Source organism: Callithrix jacchus, chromosome 4, assembly GCF_049354715.1.
Source record: "Callithrix jacchus isolate 240 chromosome 4, calJac240_pri, whole genome shotgun sequence".
Classification (NCBI taxonomy): domain Eukaryota; kingdom Metazoa; phylum Chordata; class Mammalia; order Primates; family Cebidae; genus Callithrix; species Callithrix jacchus.
In genome coordinates this window covers 165,413,941-165,429,633 of record NC_133505.1, presented here as the reverse complement: position 1 = coordinate 165,429,633, position 15,693 = coordinate 165,413,941, and the positions used below count along the sequence as shown (strand labels likewise).

General features: G+C 46.8%; 1 protein-coding gene across 25 annotated transcripts in view; it reads right to left on the bottom strand.

The window, feature by feature from the left end:
* TMEM181 (transmembrane protein 181) overlaps window positions 1-15,693 on the bottom strand; it is a 109,254-nt gene that overhangs the window by 29,236 nt on the left and 64,325 nt on the right. For all 25 annotated transcript variants that reach the window (XM_035297081.3, XM_078370414.1, XM_054254586.2 and 22 more), the window contains 4 exons: window positions 4,729-4,809; window positions 2,638-2,737; window positions 1,646-1,776; window positions 1,365-1,456 (listed from right to left, as the gene is read on the bottom strand). In XM_035297081.3, coding sequence (XP_035152972.1) covers window positions 1,365-1,456; window positions 1,646-1,776; window positions 2,638-2,737; window positions 4,729-4,809 — 404 coding nt within the window. The remainder of the gene's footprint in view (window positions 1-1,364; window positions 1,457-1,645; window positions 1,777-2,637; window positions 2,738-4,728; window positions 4,810-15,693) is intronic.

Sequence of the window (15,693 nt, the reverse complement as noted above, 5' to 3'; positions counted from 1 at the left end):
TAAATCAATACTATCCAAGCCTACAGGTAGTAACCGGGGGGTATAAACAGGTATACATATGGATCAGTACTACCCAAGCCCACAGGTAGTAACGGGGGGGTGTGGTATAAACAGGTATACATATAGATCAGTACTATCCAAGCCCACAGGTAGTAACCGGGGGGTATAAACAGGTATACATATGGATCAGTACTATCCAAGCCCACAGGTAGTAACAAGGGGGGGGGGGCTATAAACAGGTATACATATAGATCAGTACTATCCAAGCCCACAGGTAGTAACCGGGGGGTATAAACAGGTGTACATATGGATCAGTACTATCCAAGCCCACAGGTCGTAACAAGGGGGGGGTATAAACAGGTATATATATACATCAGTACTATCCAAGCCCACAGGTAGTAACTGGGGGGTATAAACAGGTATATATATGGATCAGTACTATCCAAGACCACAGGTAGTAACAGTGGGGGGGGGTATAAACAGGTATATATATGAATCAATACTATCCAAGCCCATGGGTAGTAACCGGGGGTATAAACAGGTATATATATGGATCAGTACTATCCAAGACCACACGTAGTAACCGGGGGTATAAACAGGTATATATATGAATCAGTACTATCCAAGCCCACAGGTAGTAACCAGGGGGTATAAACAGGTATATATATGAATCAGTACTATCCAAGCCCACAGGTAGTAACAGTGCGGGGGGTATAAACAGATATATATATGAATCAATACTATCCAAGCCCATGGGTAGTAACCGGGGGTATAAACAGGTATATATATGGATCAGTACTATCCAAGCCCACAGGTAGGAACTGGGGGGTATAAACAGGTATATATATGGATCAGTACTACCCAAGCCCACAGGTAGTAACTGGGGGTTTGGAAGCAAATCTCCCAAAGATAAGGGAGCTCTACTGTGCCACCAAGTTACATACACTGAAAGCTGATTCTTTTCCATGAGTTCACAAAACACAGTTCGATTCTGGGCCTTTCCACTTTTCTTTCTTTTTTTTTTTTGAGAAGGGTCTCACTTTGTCACCAAGGCTGGAATGCAGTGGTGAGATCTCGGCTCACTGCAACCTCTGCCTCCCGGGCTCAAGCGATCTTCCTACCTCAGCCTCCGCGGGACTATAGGCATCCGCGACCATGACCAGCTAATTTTTGTATTTTTGGTAGAGAAGAGGTTTTGCCATGTTGCCCAGGCTGGTCTCAAACCCCTGAGCTCAAGTGATCTGCCTGCCTCAGCCTCCCAAAGTGCTGGAATTACAGGCGTTAGCCACCATGCCTGGCCTGGCCTTTCCACTTTTGTCAAACGCTTTTCATGACTGACGTTTCACAAATAGGAAATTACTCACGTTTGCCATATTCCTAGTGTAACAGAAGCCAACCACAATAGTCCAACAATGAAGAATTTAGGCAAATAGAAAGTTAAACACTTTCTTTCTCCCTAAAAAGAAGAAAAACAGTAAGAAATAAAACCAAGTTGGTAATTCTACATGACGTGCATTTTTTCATTGAGTATGGGTCTGCAGATGGGTTTTCATGGAGAAATTCACCTCTCAGGGCTGCCGTCAGAGTTGGGAAGGGAAGACACAGTCTGTAACCTCCCAAGGCAGTGCAGAGGGCTGTGGCTCACCTGGACGCGAATCCCGTGGTACACACAAAGCCAGAAGAGCAGCAAGGCACACAGGAACATGGACTGGAAGAGGTCATCCAGCATCCCCGGGAGCCAGCTGTTCACCAGGAAGGAGAGAGGGAAGAACGGATCTGGAACGCAAAGGGCAGAAACACATGAGGGAGACAGAGTCCACCAGCAAGCAGCGCAGAGCACCCCGTCCATCTGCGGGGTCGGAACCCATGACCAGCTTTTCTCCCTGGTCAGAGCCGAAAGAAAGGCAGTGAACCAAGGGCTATTTTGTTTTCCCAAACACCTAAAAGCCAACGAACAGATTGCTGCACTGATCATGACAGAGCGCCGTATGCCGCTGCCATCAGCTCCTCCCGGAGCCTGGGGGTTCCAAGTGCAGCAACTTGGGAAGCAAACGCTTTTGGAACAGGACACGAGGAACAACCAGCCATGTCTGGCCACCTTCAGCCAAGTTCCAGGACTGCTGTGTCTGTAGCACATCCAAGTTTTAACTACCAAACAGCTGCCTGTTTGTTAGAGAGCCAGGTATCTGCCCCAGCTTGGTGGAACACGGTTCCTGGGGAACCAGGAAGCATATTGCAACACACTCCTTCTGGGGCTCCCCACCGGCTCTTCTGGGCCTAGGCCATCTCCAAGATGCCTTCCAGCTTTACTTTTTTTAAGAGTCCTACTCTGTCATCCAGGCTGGAGTGAAGCAGTGTCATTGCAACTCAGTGCAGCCTCAGAGTCCTGGCCTCAAGTGATCCTCCCACCTCAGCCTCTCAAGTAGTTGGGACCACAGGTACGCATCACCACGCCCAGCTCATTTTATTTTTTGTAGAGTCTTGCTACGTTACCCAGGCTGGTGTTAAACTCCTGGCTTAAAGCAATCTTCCTGCCGCAGTCTCCCAAAGTGCTGGGATGACAGGACGCCCCTGCACCCGGCCTCCGGCTTGACATTTTCAAGGAGAAAGTTCCTAAGTGAAAATGGAAGCACCTACCATTGTAAAGGAGCAGCAGAGGCAGGAGGACAGACATCCACTTCTGCTCGATGCCCCAGTCTCTCATGGAAAACTTCCGGAGGGAATGCGCAAACAGACACTGCAGAGAGAACCAGCCTCCGTCACTGCCTTCGCTCACACCTGCCTGCGTACCACGTCGTCTTCTCACATCAATGGTCTAGGTGCCCCGCTAAGATCCGCTGCCTTAAGACCCGGCTGAATTGCCTACTGTGTCCCGGAGGCCATCAGTGACAACCAAAATAAGATTGTTACTTTCTGCAGAGGAGCCACAGCTAAGACAGGTTCTGAGCTGTTCTCACAGAAGGAGAGGAGAAGGAATTTAATAGCCATAAATCCCCTGCAGAAGGAAAGAGCACCCACCGTCTCACCTCTACCAGTGCCGAAAACAGGGCCCGCTTCCATCAGGCCTGCCCCCAGAGAGCCAGCACACAGAAGGGCCCACCCAGGACACAGGACACACCCATGGCTGTGATGACAGCCACATGTTCCCGGCAGTGCAACTGCTACAGATGGAACCAGCTTCCAAGATGGCGCCAGGGCTCGCCAATGAAAAAACAAGAGAAGGAAGGAGGCTTGTAACAGCAGTCAGGAAAGGCATTTCTTCTCAAACACCTCCCCGAGGAAGGTGGGTTAGGTCAGTGAAAGAAGTTTCTTTAAACTGCTCTAAAACACTATACAACTTGTAATTTTTAGGCCAGGGTTTTGTTGTTGATTGTTTTCTTACAATCTGATAGAAACCAACGGTTTTCTAGGCAATACCGATTTCCTCACCTAAGGACCATCCTCCCTCTTTTTAACAACATACTTGGGGCCCTGAGTAATAAATAGCTCTTTGGGCTCCACAGTGCGGCAGCAGAATCTCAGGCATCACAGAGCCTTTGAGAAGAGGCAAGGTTTCTGACTGCGCAGACACAAATACCAGCTTTCTGCTTTCATTTATGAAGCTCACTGGGGGACCTGGAATCCTGGAGGTCCTGGGCTGGGCCTTAGCACCACAACCACCAGCTTTCTGTGGTTCTAGCACCCTACGCCCTTCCCTCTAGCTTCAGGGCTCCAGCACCCATGCCACATCCTTCCCCTCAACTCCCTGTGGCTCCAGCACCCATGCCCTTCCCCCAGCTCCCTGAGGCTCCAGCACCCACGCCCTTCCCCCCAGCTCCCTGTGGCTCCAGCACCCACGCCCTTCCCCCCAGCTCCCTGTGGCTCCAATACCCACACCCTTCCCTCCAGCTCCCTGGGGCTCTAGCACCCATGCCCTTCCCTCTCCAGTTCCCTAGGGCTCTAGCACCCACACCCTTCCCTCCAGTTCCCTGTGGCTCCAGCTCCCATGCCCTTCACTCCAGCAGAGTGTCCCGTCACATGTGCACATGCCTGTCCTTCCATGCACAGTATTCCTGGGGGAATACATTTCCTCAATGTCACCTCCCACCATCCGCACCAGGACAAGCAGCTGATGAGGGCAGAATGCCACGCTTCAGGTGGCAACAGCTTACTAAATGAAGCACACTTCCCGTTCCTCCAGTTCACCAATTCTGATCTTCACAGACTGGGTCTCTGTGGGTCTCCTTGGGTTTCTCAGGGTAAGCATTTCCCCCAAAGTTACTGTGGGCTCGTGGACACAAACCTCAGATACCAAACAAGCCCAACGCCTACATTTCCAAAATGCTCCGTGTTATTCCTGAAAATGCCCCAAAACGGAAAGGACTGGTACAACTTTCCAGACATAAAAACCTAAGAGCATGCTGCATCTCAACTCAGAGAAGCTCATTCACCTAAGGCAGACTTCCTTCCATGCAGGTGAAATGGCACTTTTCATTGCACATGATGAAAATTTAGTCAGTGATGTGTAACAACTCCTGCACCACACAGAAATCCTTCATAAATGATACATCATTCTTTTTTGCACTGCAGCATCTTGGCAGACACACATACTGTAATACCAGCAGAAGCCACTGGATGGAGCCTCTCAGATCACTCTCCATGTGGCCCGCACCCTGAAGATCCTGACTGCATAAACCAGCTTCTTCCTGGCTGGGATCTGCCACAGCCCGCCAGGAGGATGGTACTCACAGTGACGATGAAGGTGAGCACCACAAAAACAAACCGGAACCAGATTTCCAACCGGGAGAAGGCAGGGTCGTAAGTCTTCCACTGAAATGGAAAGTGGGGAAAACAATATGAAAAGAAAATCATACACACTTCTAAGAGGAAATATGCCAGATTACTAATACTTATCTCTAAATCCGAGACAGAATTTTTTTTGAGGCGGCGTCTCACTCTGTTGCCCAGGTCAGAGTGCAGTGGTGGAATCTTGGCTCACTGCAACCTCTGCCTCCCGGGTTCAAGCAATTCTCCTGCCTCAGTCTCCAAAGTAGCTGAAATTATAGGTACCACCACACCTGGCTAGTTTTGTATTTTTAGTAGAGATAGGGTTTCACCATGTTAGCCAGGCTGTTCTCAAACGCCTGACCCCTGGTGATCTGCCTGCCTCAGCCTCCCAAAGTGGTGGGATTACACGCATGAGCCACTGCACCTGGCTGAGACAAAATAATTTTAAAAGTTCTTTTTCCTTTTTTTTTTTTTTGAGATGGAGTTTCACTTTTGTTACCCAGGCTGGAGTGCAATGGTACCATCTCGGCTCACTGCAACCTCCACCTCCTGGGTTCAGGCAATTCTCCTGCCTCAGCCTCCTGAGTAGCTGGGATTACAGGCACAAGCCACCATGCCCAGCTCATTTTTTGTATCTTTAGTAGAGACGGGGTTTCACCATTTTGACCAGGATGGTCTTGATCTCTTGACCTCGTGACCACCCGCCTTGGCCTCCCAAAGTGCTGGGATTACAGGCTTGAGCCACCACGCCCGGCCTTAAAAGTTCTTTTTCCTTATACCTGAGCACCACAACCTCCAGCTCCCTGTGGCTCTAGCACCCATGCCCTTCCCTCCAGCAGAGCATCCCCCCTCACATGTGCACCATGCACCTGGGTCCTTCCATGTATGGTTAGTCTGAGAAATATCAAGTGTTCCAGAGTGGACACATTCTAGATGTGAAACTATCATTTTATTTTATTTTTGAGAGAGTCTCTCACTCTGTTGCCCAGGCTGGAGTGCAGGGGGATGATCTGCAACCCCTGCCTCCCAGGTTCAAGCACTTCTCCTGCCTCAGCCTCCCAAGCAGCTGGGATTACAGGCACCTGTCACCATGCAGGTTAAAATTTTGGAACATCCTATAGGGGTTCAGTCAGAGCAGTGGGAGAAATTTTAAGAGAAAAATTAGAAAGAAATAGATGCAAACTTACTTGGAAGGACAGGTTTTTGCAAAAGCCTCGGGAAGGAATGAGCCAAAGGTGATGGTTCTTACCCAGAGGCAATTAGGCAGGGGTAGGTACAAAGGAATGAGGGGGAGTTTATCTAAAGAGCTTGTTTACTCAAGTGGTCTTAAGACTGGCCTTTGAACATCCATGGTCACATGATTGCTCTCTGGGGGTGCGGATCAACAATGTTATTACAAATGGTGTTTACTTTACTTAAGCCTTGGAACCTGGCCTTTAATCATTCATAGAACTGCACTCTCCAGGGAAGGCAGCCATGTTAATTATCCACAAGCGTGCTGACTCAAAGCCTCCGTCATTAAATCTATACTATATACAATGCCTGCAGTGCCAGCTGGTAAGGGCCATGGCCTCTGACTCTTTACAGCACCCTCCTCCGTGTCTGTGAGTGGCCCAGACCCCCCAAGCCTGCTCTGTCACTGGGTATCTGTGTCTCAGTGCATTTGTTCATCTGTCACTGGGTCAGGGTCTGTGGGTCAGACCGACAACATCCTACATGTTTCAAAATTGTAACATTTAGTAGAGTTTACTTTTTTATCAAAGAACACAGACATAAAAAAAATCTTAATTACCAAGAGCTAAAAATAATTTTAAATGGTGTTACATAAATGATAATTCCAACAAATTATTTTATCATCCTAAGAGCATCTGGATCTTAAATCTCACATCAAAAATCAACCTTGCCAATCTCTTTATTAGAAATAATCACACTTCCCATCAAAAGAAAGTTTTGAAAGACATAAACATGTGACTAGAATGCTGTAACAAAGTTTAAGTTAAAACCTTTAAGTATAAATGTGAAAGCAGAAGAGTAAGCCGCAGCTGAAGCAGTCAGTTCTCACAGTGACCAGGCAGTCCCACGTGTGCCAAGTGCACACTGATGGAGCTGAGGATGCAGGCGCTGCTGTGTCAGGGCAGGGCAGAGGCTGGCCACCGCCAACCCAAGCATGAGCCAGGTCCATAACCAAACCCCAGAACACTGTGCTCACAGGGCCAGTGACCCCATCATTCTGATGCACTGAATTAAAGTCATCTGAGCAATTTTAAAAATCCACTTCAGTAAAGATAGTTACAGACACCAGATTTACCTAAAACATTAAAAAGTACACACACACACACACACGCACGCACACACACACACACACACACACAGAGGCACACATAAGAATGATTTAAGACACTGGGCCTGAGGAGGCAATGAAGGACAGTAACCTCTGACTGATGAGAAACAACGAGGGGTGCCCCTGGTGGCCCCACATAATGGAGGGGAACTCATACAGAGCCACAGCTGGGAGTCCAGGGAGACAGGGCTGGCCTGAATCCACAGGACAGAGTACTGGAAAGGAGAGCTGTAGAGAGAGAGAACAATCCTCCCAAAAAGCCAGTGCCTGGAACCCACAGAGCCAGGAATGGTGCCCATTCCCACAAGACAGAGAAAAAACTCACCATCAAAGGGCACTGGGTAGGTAGCATATGCTGAATGCTTCTGCCTCAGTAGTAGGAAAAAATTAGCCTCATGCTTAATGCTGCTTAAGCCCCACCTAGCAATGTTGAAAAGCAAGGCCTGAAAAGATCAAACCACTTCCAAGGAAGCTGACAACGTCCCACAACAAAGCTCAGGGATATTTATAAGATATAAAAGCTAGCAATCAATAATGTCCGGCATCTATCCAAAAGCACCAGACACACCAAAAAGCAGGAAAATACAAACCACTGTGAGGAAAAAACGCAACCAATCAAAACTGGCCCAGAAATCAGATGACAAAATTAGCAGATAAGGACATTAAGAATCTAGATGAAAGATTCCTGTGTCAAATGAGGACTTGTAAGATGATCAATAGCATATCAGACACGACAGAGAGTGGTCAATGTGAAGGCACAGCAACAGAAGCGATCTAAAATAAAACTAAAAAAAGAAAAAAAAAAAGACTGGAAAAAATGAACAGAGCATCAGGAAGCTTTGGACAACTTCAAGTGGTCTAATACAGGGGTCCCCAACCCCCAGGCCACAGACCAGTACCGGCCATGTGGCCTGTTAGGAACTGGGCCGCACAGCAGCAGGTGAGCAGTGGGCCAGCAGGCATTACCACCTGAGCTCCACCTCCTGTCAGATCTGCCAGAACATTAGATTCTCAAAGAAGCATGAACCTGCTGTGAACTGTGCAGGTGAGGGATCTAGGTTGCACACTCCTCACGAGAATCTCCTAAGTGTGATGCACTTGAATTGTCCCAAAAAAGTCCCCAACCAACCCTGGTCCATGGAAAAATTGTCTTCCATGAAACCAGGCCCTGATGCCAAAAAGGTTGGGGACCACTGACCTAATTTGGAGTCCCTGACTTTGGGAGGTAGAGGGACCAGAAGGACAAAAAAGTATTTGAAGAGATAATGGCCAAAATGTTTCCAATTTGATGAAAACTATCAATTCAGAAATCCAAGATGCTCAATGGATCCCAAGCACAAGAAACAAGGAAAAAAGTATAAAAAGCACCCTAAGAGAAAAATCTTAAAAGGGGGTGGGGAGAGGGAAGGACATTATTACAGAAGACAAAGATGAGGACAAAGATAAGGTGGATAGCACATTTCTTTTCAGAAAAGTGCAAGCCAGAAGACAGTGACCAACATTTTCAAAGTATGTAAATTAGGCCAAGTATGGTGGCTCGTGCCTATAATCCCTACACTTTGGGAGGCCAAGGTAGGATAGTTTGAGGTCAGGAGTTTGAGACCAGCCTGGTCAACAGAACAAGACCGTCTCTACAAAAATAAAAAATAAAAAAATTAGCCAGCATGGTGGCATACACCTGTAGTCGCAGCTACTCAGGAGGCTGAGGCAGAAGGATCTCTTGAGCCCAGGCTCAGTGAGCCATGACTGCATTTCTGCACTCCATCTAGGTGACAGAGCAAGACTCAAAAAAGAAAAAAGTACATAAATTAAAACCATACAGTAAAACCATTAAATACCATTATACACCTATTGGAACAGCCCAAATTTAAAAGACTGACTATACTGAGTGTTGATGGGATATGAAATCCTTGTAAGCTGCTGATGTAATATATAATAACTTGTAAGCTGCTGCTTGTAATATATAATAAGCTGCTCCTTGTAATATATAATAACACAACCACTCTGCAAAATAGTCTGTGAGTTTCTGAACCCCCATGGCCCAACCGTCCCAATTCTAGCATTTATCCAAGATAAATGAAAGCGTATGTCCACACAAAGATTTATACATAGATGTTCGTTGCTGCTGTCTTTACATCAGCCCCAAACTGGAAGCAATCCAAATGTCCATCAACAGGTGAATGAATAAACGATTGTTAGATTTATACTGGAATATCACACGGCATGAACTATGGACACACTCAGCATCATCAACCACCCTCAAAATAATTATGCTAAGTGAAACAATTCAAACTTTTGGATAAGTACATATTGTATAATTCCAGTTGTATAAAATCCCTAAAAAAAATGCAAATGAGTGTGCTGTGAAAATAGATCAGTGGGTTCCCAGGGATAGGAAGGGACAGGAGGAAGGAGCACAAGATGTTCAGGGGTGATGCCTGGTAAGGGGATGCTTATAATCTTGATTGTGGGAACAGTTTCCCAGGTTTCACTGTGGGTCAAGTAGACCTCAATAAAGCTGCCAAACAGCAAACAACCACTCGCAATAATAGATGGTAATGGGGACATGGAGATCACAGCAATTCAGGCTCAAATTCCAGCTCTTCTCATTATAAGTTGGGCAAATGACTTAATCTTATGAAACCTCAGATTTTCCTCCATATAATAAATGGGAATGCTAGAACCTACTTCACATAATTATTGTAGCTTTTTTTTTTTTTTTTGAGGTAGACTTTCGTACTTGTTGCCCAGGCTGGAGTGCAATAGTGCGATCTCGACTCACTGCAACATCCACCTCCCAGGTTGAAGCGATTCTCCTGCCTCAGCCTCCCAAGTAGCTGGGATTACAGGCATGCGCCACCACACCTGGCTAAATTTTGTACTTTTAGTAGAGATGGGGTTTCACTGTGTTGGTCAGGCTGGTCTCGAACTCCTGACCTCAGGTGATCCGCCCGCCTCAGCTTCCCAAAGCGCTGGGATTATAGGGTTGAGCCACCGCACCCAGCCTATCGTAGCATTTTAATGAGATGATGAGTATTAAAGCTAAGCACAATGCCCAGCAAAAAGCAAAGTTTCAGTAAACGACAGTTGCTACTATAAATCAAAAACGTCATATAACTATCAGGATTATTGCTATGGCATTTAAATTTTATAACAGTATTATATCATTTACAGAATAATCAAAGTAGTAACTTGACCATTTGGGGAGAATGCTTATATAAACATAATATTCAGATAAAAGCTTACAACATGTCTTAGTTGACTAAACATACTCTAAGGCACAATCAAGAACAGAAAAAAGAATCGCTACCATCAGATAAAAAACAAAATATGTTTGAAGTAACAGGGCTGAAAGGTTGGTGGGTTGGTTGTTCTTACCCTCAAGGAACTGTAACTCTTAAGAAAGAAAATAACCTCAGACTCCCCTGGAGGAGGGGGATTCTATCTTAAGATTCTGTTAGAGTAACAGAAAACACTCAACCCGCTCTCATTAAAAATTAACACTAGGGCCAGGTTCGGTGGCTCACACCTGTAATCCCAGCACTCAGGAAGGCCAAGGTCGGCGCATCACCTGAGGTCAGGAGTTTGAGACCAGCCTGGCCAACATGGCAAAAGCCCATCTCTACTAAATATACAAAAATTAGCCAGGTGTGGTAGCACATGCCTGTAATCCCAGCTACTCAGGAGGCTGAAGCAAGGAGAACTGCTTGAACCTGGGAGGCAGAGGTTGCAGTGAGCTGAGATTGCACCACTGCACTCCAGCATGGGCAGCAGAGCAAGACTCCATCTCCAAAAATATTAAAAATTAACACTAGGCCTGGTGTGGTGGCTCACGCCTGTAATACCAGCACTTTGAGAGGCTGAGGCAGGTGGATCACTGGAGGTCAGCAGTTCAGCCTGGCCAATGTGGTAAAACCCCGCCTCTACTAAAAATACAAAAATTAGCTAGGCGTGGTGGCACATGCCTGTAATCCCAGCTACTGGGGAGGCTGAGGCAGGAGAATCACTTGAACAAGGGAGGCAGTGGTTGCAGTGAGCCAAGATCACACCATTGCACTCCAGCCTGGGCAACAAGAACAAAACTCTGTCTCAAAAACAAAACAAAATTAACACTAGAAAACGATGCTTTATTCAATAAATATAGCTAAAACTAAAACATGCGTTTTAGTTCCAAAATGTGAGCTAATGAGAAAGGATGCCTTAGTCCAGCTTTAACTGGAAACCCGTGCACCAAGCCTGCCATGCACACAGGAGGCACAAGGTGCCTTCATCACATTCCATCTAGGCTTCCTCCCTCCTGTCATGCGTCCCCATCCTGTTCCAGGAAGCAGCTTCCGCATATGCTGACGCTCTGGGAGGTCACCCCTGTCAGCAACAGCCGAGCAGAATCACCTGCCTGCTCCTCCTGTACCAGCCCAGCTGACAGCTCAATCCCACATGGATTTGTGTCAAGTGCTTGAAAGGCTATGTTTTCTCAAGCAAGTTGCAGGAAGGCCCAAGAGTAGGGCCCTGGCCCTTCCATGATGCACAGCGGCCTCCAGGCACACTGGATCCCATGAGCTGGGGCCAGAAGGTCCACCGGAAGCATGTCCAGCCAGTGCCATGCTGGCACCCATGAGCAGAGGCTTTCCTGTCCCATGAGCACTGCCAGGTCCACTGTGAGGACCCAACTCTAGGGTACTGGGCTTGGGGTTGTTGTTTGTTCTGTGTTTATTTTTAAACCCCAAAATACACTTTTGAAATTAAAACATAAAATAAATAACATGAAATAAGAGTACAGTTCCCAGAAAATACTCCAGCTTAAAGACATTCCCTTTGTAATCTGAAGCTCTGTCACTCAGCACTCAAGCTTTTACATCAAGGTCCCTTTGGTGTCACAAAGCTGCTGTCTTCGTCCTTTCAGAGACCGGACTTGCCCTGTGACACCACGAAGTTACCTTTGGAACAAGTGCCCACACCCTGCCCTGGGCCACTCCTCCCCAATTAAATTTCCCGTGATCCTGCACACCTGCCCGCCCGCCTGCCTGCCCATCCGTCCTTCCCCCCACCCACCCACATGTGCAGAGCACAACCTTGTCCTCCGCATAAGCCTAAGTGATGTCAGATCCTGTGCAGCACGAAATAAGTGGACTTTAAGATAAATATGACTAGTCAAAGGCCTCCAGGAGCTGACTGCCTCTCTGGCAGAGAACAAATGTTTCCTCACATCCTCTGAATGGACAACCACAGAAACAGGGTGAGGAATGCATCACAGCAACCTGTGCAGCACCGAGCAAAGCGTCTGGAGTGGGGGCCCGGCCTCGAATTCACAGCCTGGGTCCCCAAGACTTTGAAAACAACATAAAATGCACCATCCAGGAACACTGAGGGCTGGAAATGAGAACGATGTAACAAGCACAGGTCCCAGAAGCTGGGCAGCACCCAGGAAAGTATGGCCAGGCGCACTCCTCTCAGTTCACCTGCGAAACCAGAGGGCAGCCCCAGGCAGCAGCCTGAAGGACTCGGGAATGTGGGTAGCTGTTTTCATCTCACTCCCCAGTCAAAGGTCATGGCTTAGAAGAGTGAGCAGGAAATGAGACATGAACAGCTAGCCACAGAATGCCACTCAAAAGTCAGCTCGAAGAACACTTAGAGGAAAAAATGTCCAGAGTAACCAAGAGGACCCAGGGTGCTGAGGATGACAGATGTGACATGCCCAGAGAAGGTGCCCGAAAAATCTCAGGAGGACAGGAAAGTCAGTACAAGTTATTTGTGTGGTGTCAAAGGTCACTGCATATGCAGAGCATGGCCAACGAAACCACCTTTTTTAAAAACAGGAGGTAAGCATCATCCCACAAGTGCCAGTGAGACCTGGTGGGCAGTCTCACAGCCAGAACATGGCAATGGATGTGGCCATGGTGTATTCAAAAAAGTAAGAGAAGGAGATACAAGAAGGAAAGAGAAAAGGATCAGCACTTGCTACAGTTTAAATTTGTCCCTTCCAAAATTCAAGTTTAAACTTAACCCCCACTGTGGTGCTATTGTGAGGTGGAGAATCTGGGAAAGTAATTAAGTCATAAAACTCTGTCCTCATGAATGGATTAGCACCTTATAAAAGGGCTAGAGGGGCAGGGCGCAGTGGCTCACACCTGTAACCCCAACACTTTGAGAGGCTGAGGTGGGAGGATTGCTTGAGCCCAAGAGTTCGAGCCTGGGCAACACAGTGAGACCCCATCTCTAGAAAATTAAAAATTAAAAAAATCCAAGCCAGACATGGTGCTGTGCACCTGTGATTCCAGCTAATCAGAGGACCGAGTGGGGGCATTGCTTGAGCTCGGGAGGTTGATACTGCACTTAGCTGTGATGGCGTCACTGCATTCTAGCTTCTTGGGTGACAGAGCAAAACCCTGTCTCAAAAGAAGAGCTTGGGGGGCCAGCTGAGGCCCCCTTTTGTCCTTCCATCATTTCCACTGATGGCACAGAATGTGTCCCTTCCAGAGGATAAGCAACAAGACACTATATCTTGGAAGCAGAGAGCAGCCCTCACCAGACACCAAACCTGCCCGTACCTGGATCCTGGACTTCCCAGCCCTCCAGAACTGTGAGGAATAAATCTCTATTATTCATAAATTACCCAGTCTGTGGTTGTCCAGTTATAACAGCGTAGACTAAGACATCATTCTACTTCACAATGATAAACATTCAAGTAGAAACCAATGAACAAAATGTTCATGGAATATGGGATTGAGAACAAAAGGAGAGAAATCAGATTCTTGAGGGGAGACGGCATCGACAACAGTGCCAGACGGAAGATGCGGCCCAAACGACAGGCTCAGGCAGGAAGGGGCCATCGACCATCTAGACATCTGCTCAGCACAGACACCGTTTGCTGAAAATAGCCTCATCTGAATACGCTGGGTGCAGGGTGACAACTTTCTCTCCGTACGTTAGGGAAGTGACACAGTTTGGCTGTGCCCCCGCCCAAATCTCAACTTCACTGGAATCTCCCAGGATTCTCCAGTGTTGCGGGAGGGACCCAGGGAGAGGTAACTGAATCATGGGGGCCGGTCTTTCCCGTGCTATTCTCATTATAGTAAGTCTCAGGAAATCTGATGGGTTTATCAGGGGTTTCCTCTTTTGCTTATTCCTCATTTTCCCTTGCTGCTGCCATGTAAGAAGAGCCCTTCGCCTCCACCATGATCCTGAGGCCTCCCAACCAATTAAATTTGATTGTCATCAACAAGGAAGAGCTGGTTAGTGAAACAGACAGCGGCACCAGGGGAAGGTGTCCGTGTGGTCCCAGCGCTCTTTCATCAGAGCCAAGGGCATCGCCAGGCTCGCTGAAATGGGAGCCTAGATTCCAGGAATGCAGAACTCAGAACTCCAAAGGTGGAAGATTTCCCAAGGAAACACCAAACAAAAGCAACAGAAGCCCTCAAAGGTTAACTGCATCAGTACAGCCACACACGGTACTGCTGAAGCAGCAACAGCTGTCTCAAGCAACATGCGGTCACACAGGCAGCAGCTCCAGTTTGTCAGGTGCACTGTATACCGTTGCGTTCCTATTGAAGGTAACAGGCGTATAAAGAATTGGACAAGTATCCTAAATTGCAGTTCAATGAACATCTCAAATTGAACACACCTGAGTAAATGGTACTCTGACCAAGACATGGAACATTGCCAGCACCCCAGACACCCCTCTCTTGATGCTCCCTTCCAGCCACTAACCTACCCAAGAGGATCACTAATCCTGAATGAACAGCACACGTTAGTTTTGCCTGATTTTATAATTTTATAAATAGAATTGTACACTTTGTACTATTTTGTATTTGGCTTATTTCATTCAACGTCATGCTTCAGAAAGTCCTCCATAACATTACATGAAGCCGTGACGGTTCACTCTCCTTTCTGTATATAGTGTATTCCATTACATGAATACAGCACAATTGATGTACTCATTCTGCTGCCAGTATACAGCTTACAGTTTGGCTGCTAAGAATTGTGCTGCTGTGAACATGTAACCGCATGTCTTTTGGGTAATATATGTATGCTTTTCTGCTCTATCAACTTACCTGCTCCCCAGCAGGGAGCCCCACATCCGCCTGTCCAACATCCTTGCCAAATTCCACATATTCCATCTTATTTCTGCCATTCTGATGGGTGTGTAGTAACATCACTAAAATACCGTTAGTGTCTATCTATTCATTATACCTTGTTTATTTCCAAATAGAAATGAAGGCAGCTTGTAATAAAAGGCCAGATTAAATAGAAATAATTTTTAAGTTTTATTAAAAGGCAAAAGAGTAAAGAAAGAATGCAGATAATTCACTAGAAATCCATACCAGGATGTCAGTAATTACTACAATTCAGCAAAAAACTTACTTCTGAAATTTCTGACAGCCAGTACCAAGACAGAAATGTGATGCATTCCATGGCTTTTGATCTCTAATAAAAGGCATTACAACAAATAGCAAAAGAAATTCTGGTCTTGCTCTTTGATATTTACCCATGTAAGCTGAAAATGTAGGGGCTGTGTGTGCATGGTGGCTCATGTCCATAATCCCAGCACTTTGGGAGGCTGGATCACTTGAGGCTACAAGTTTGAG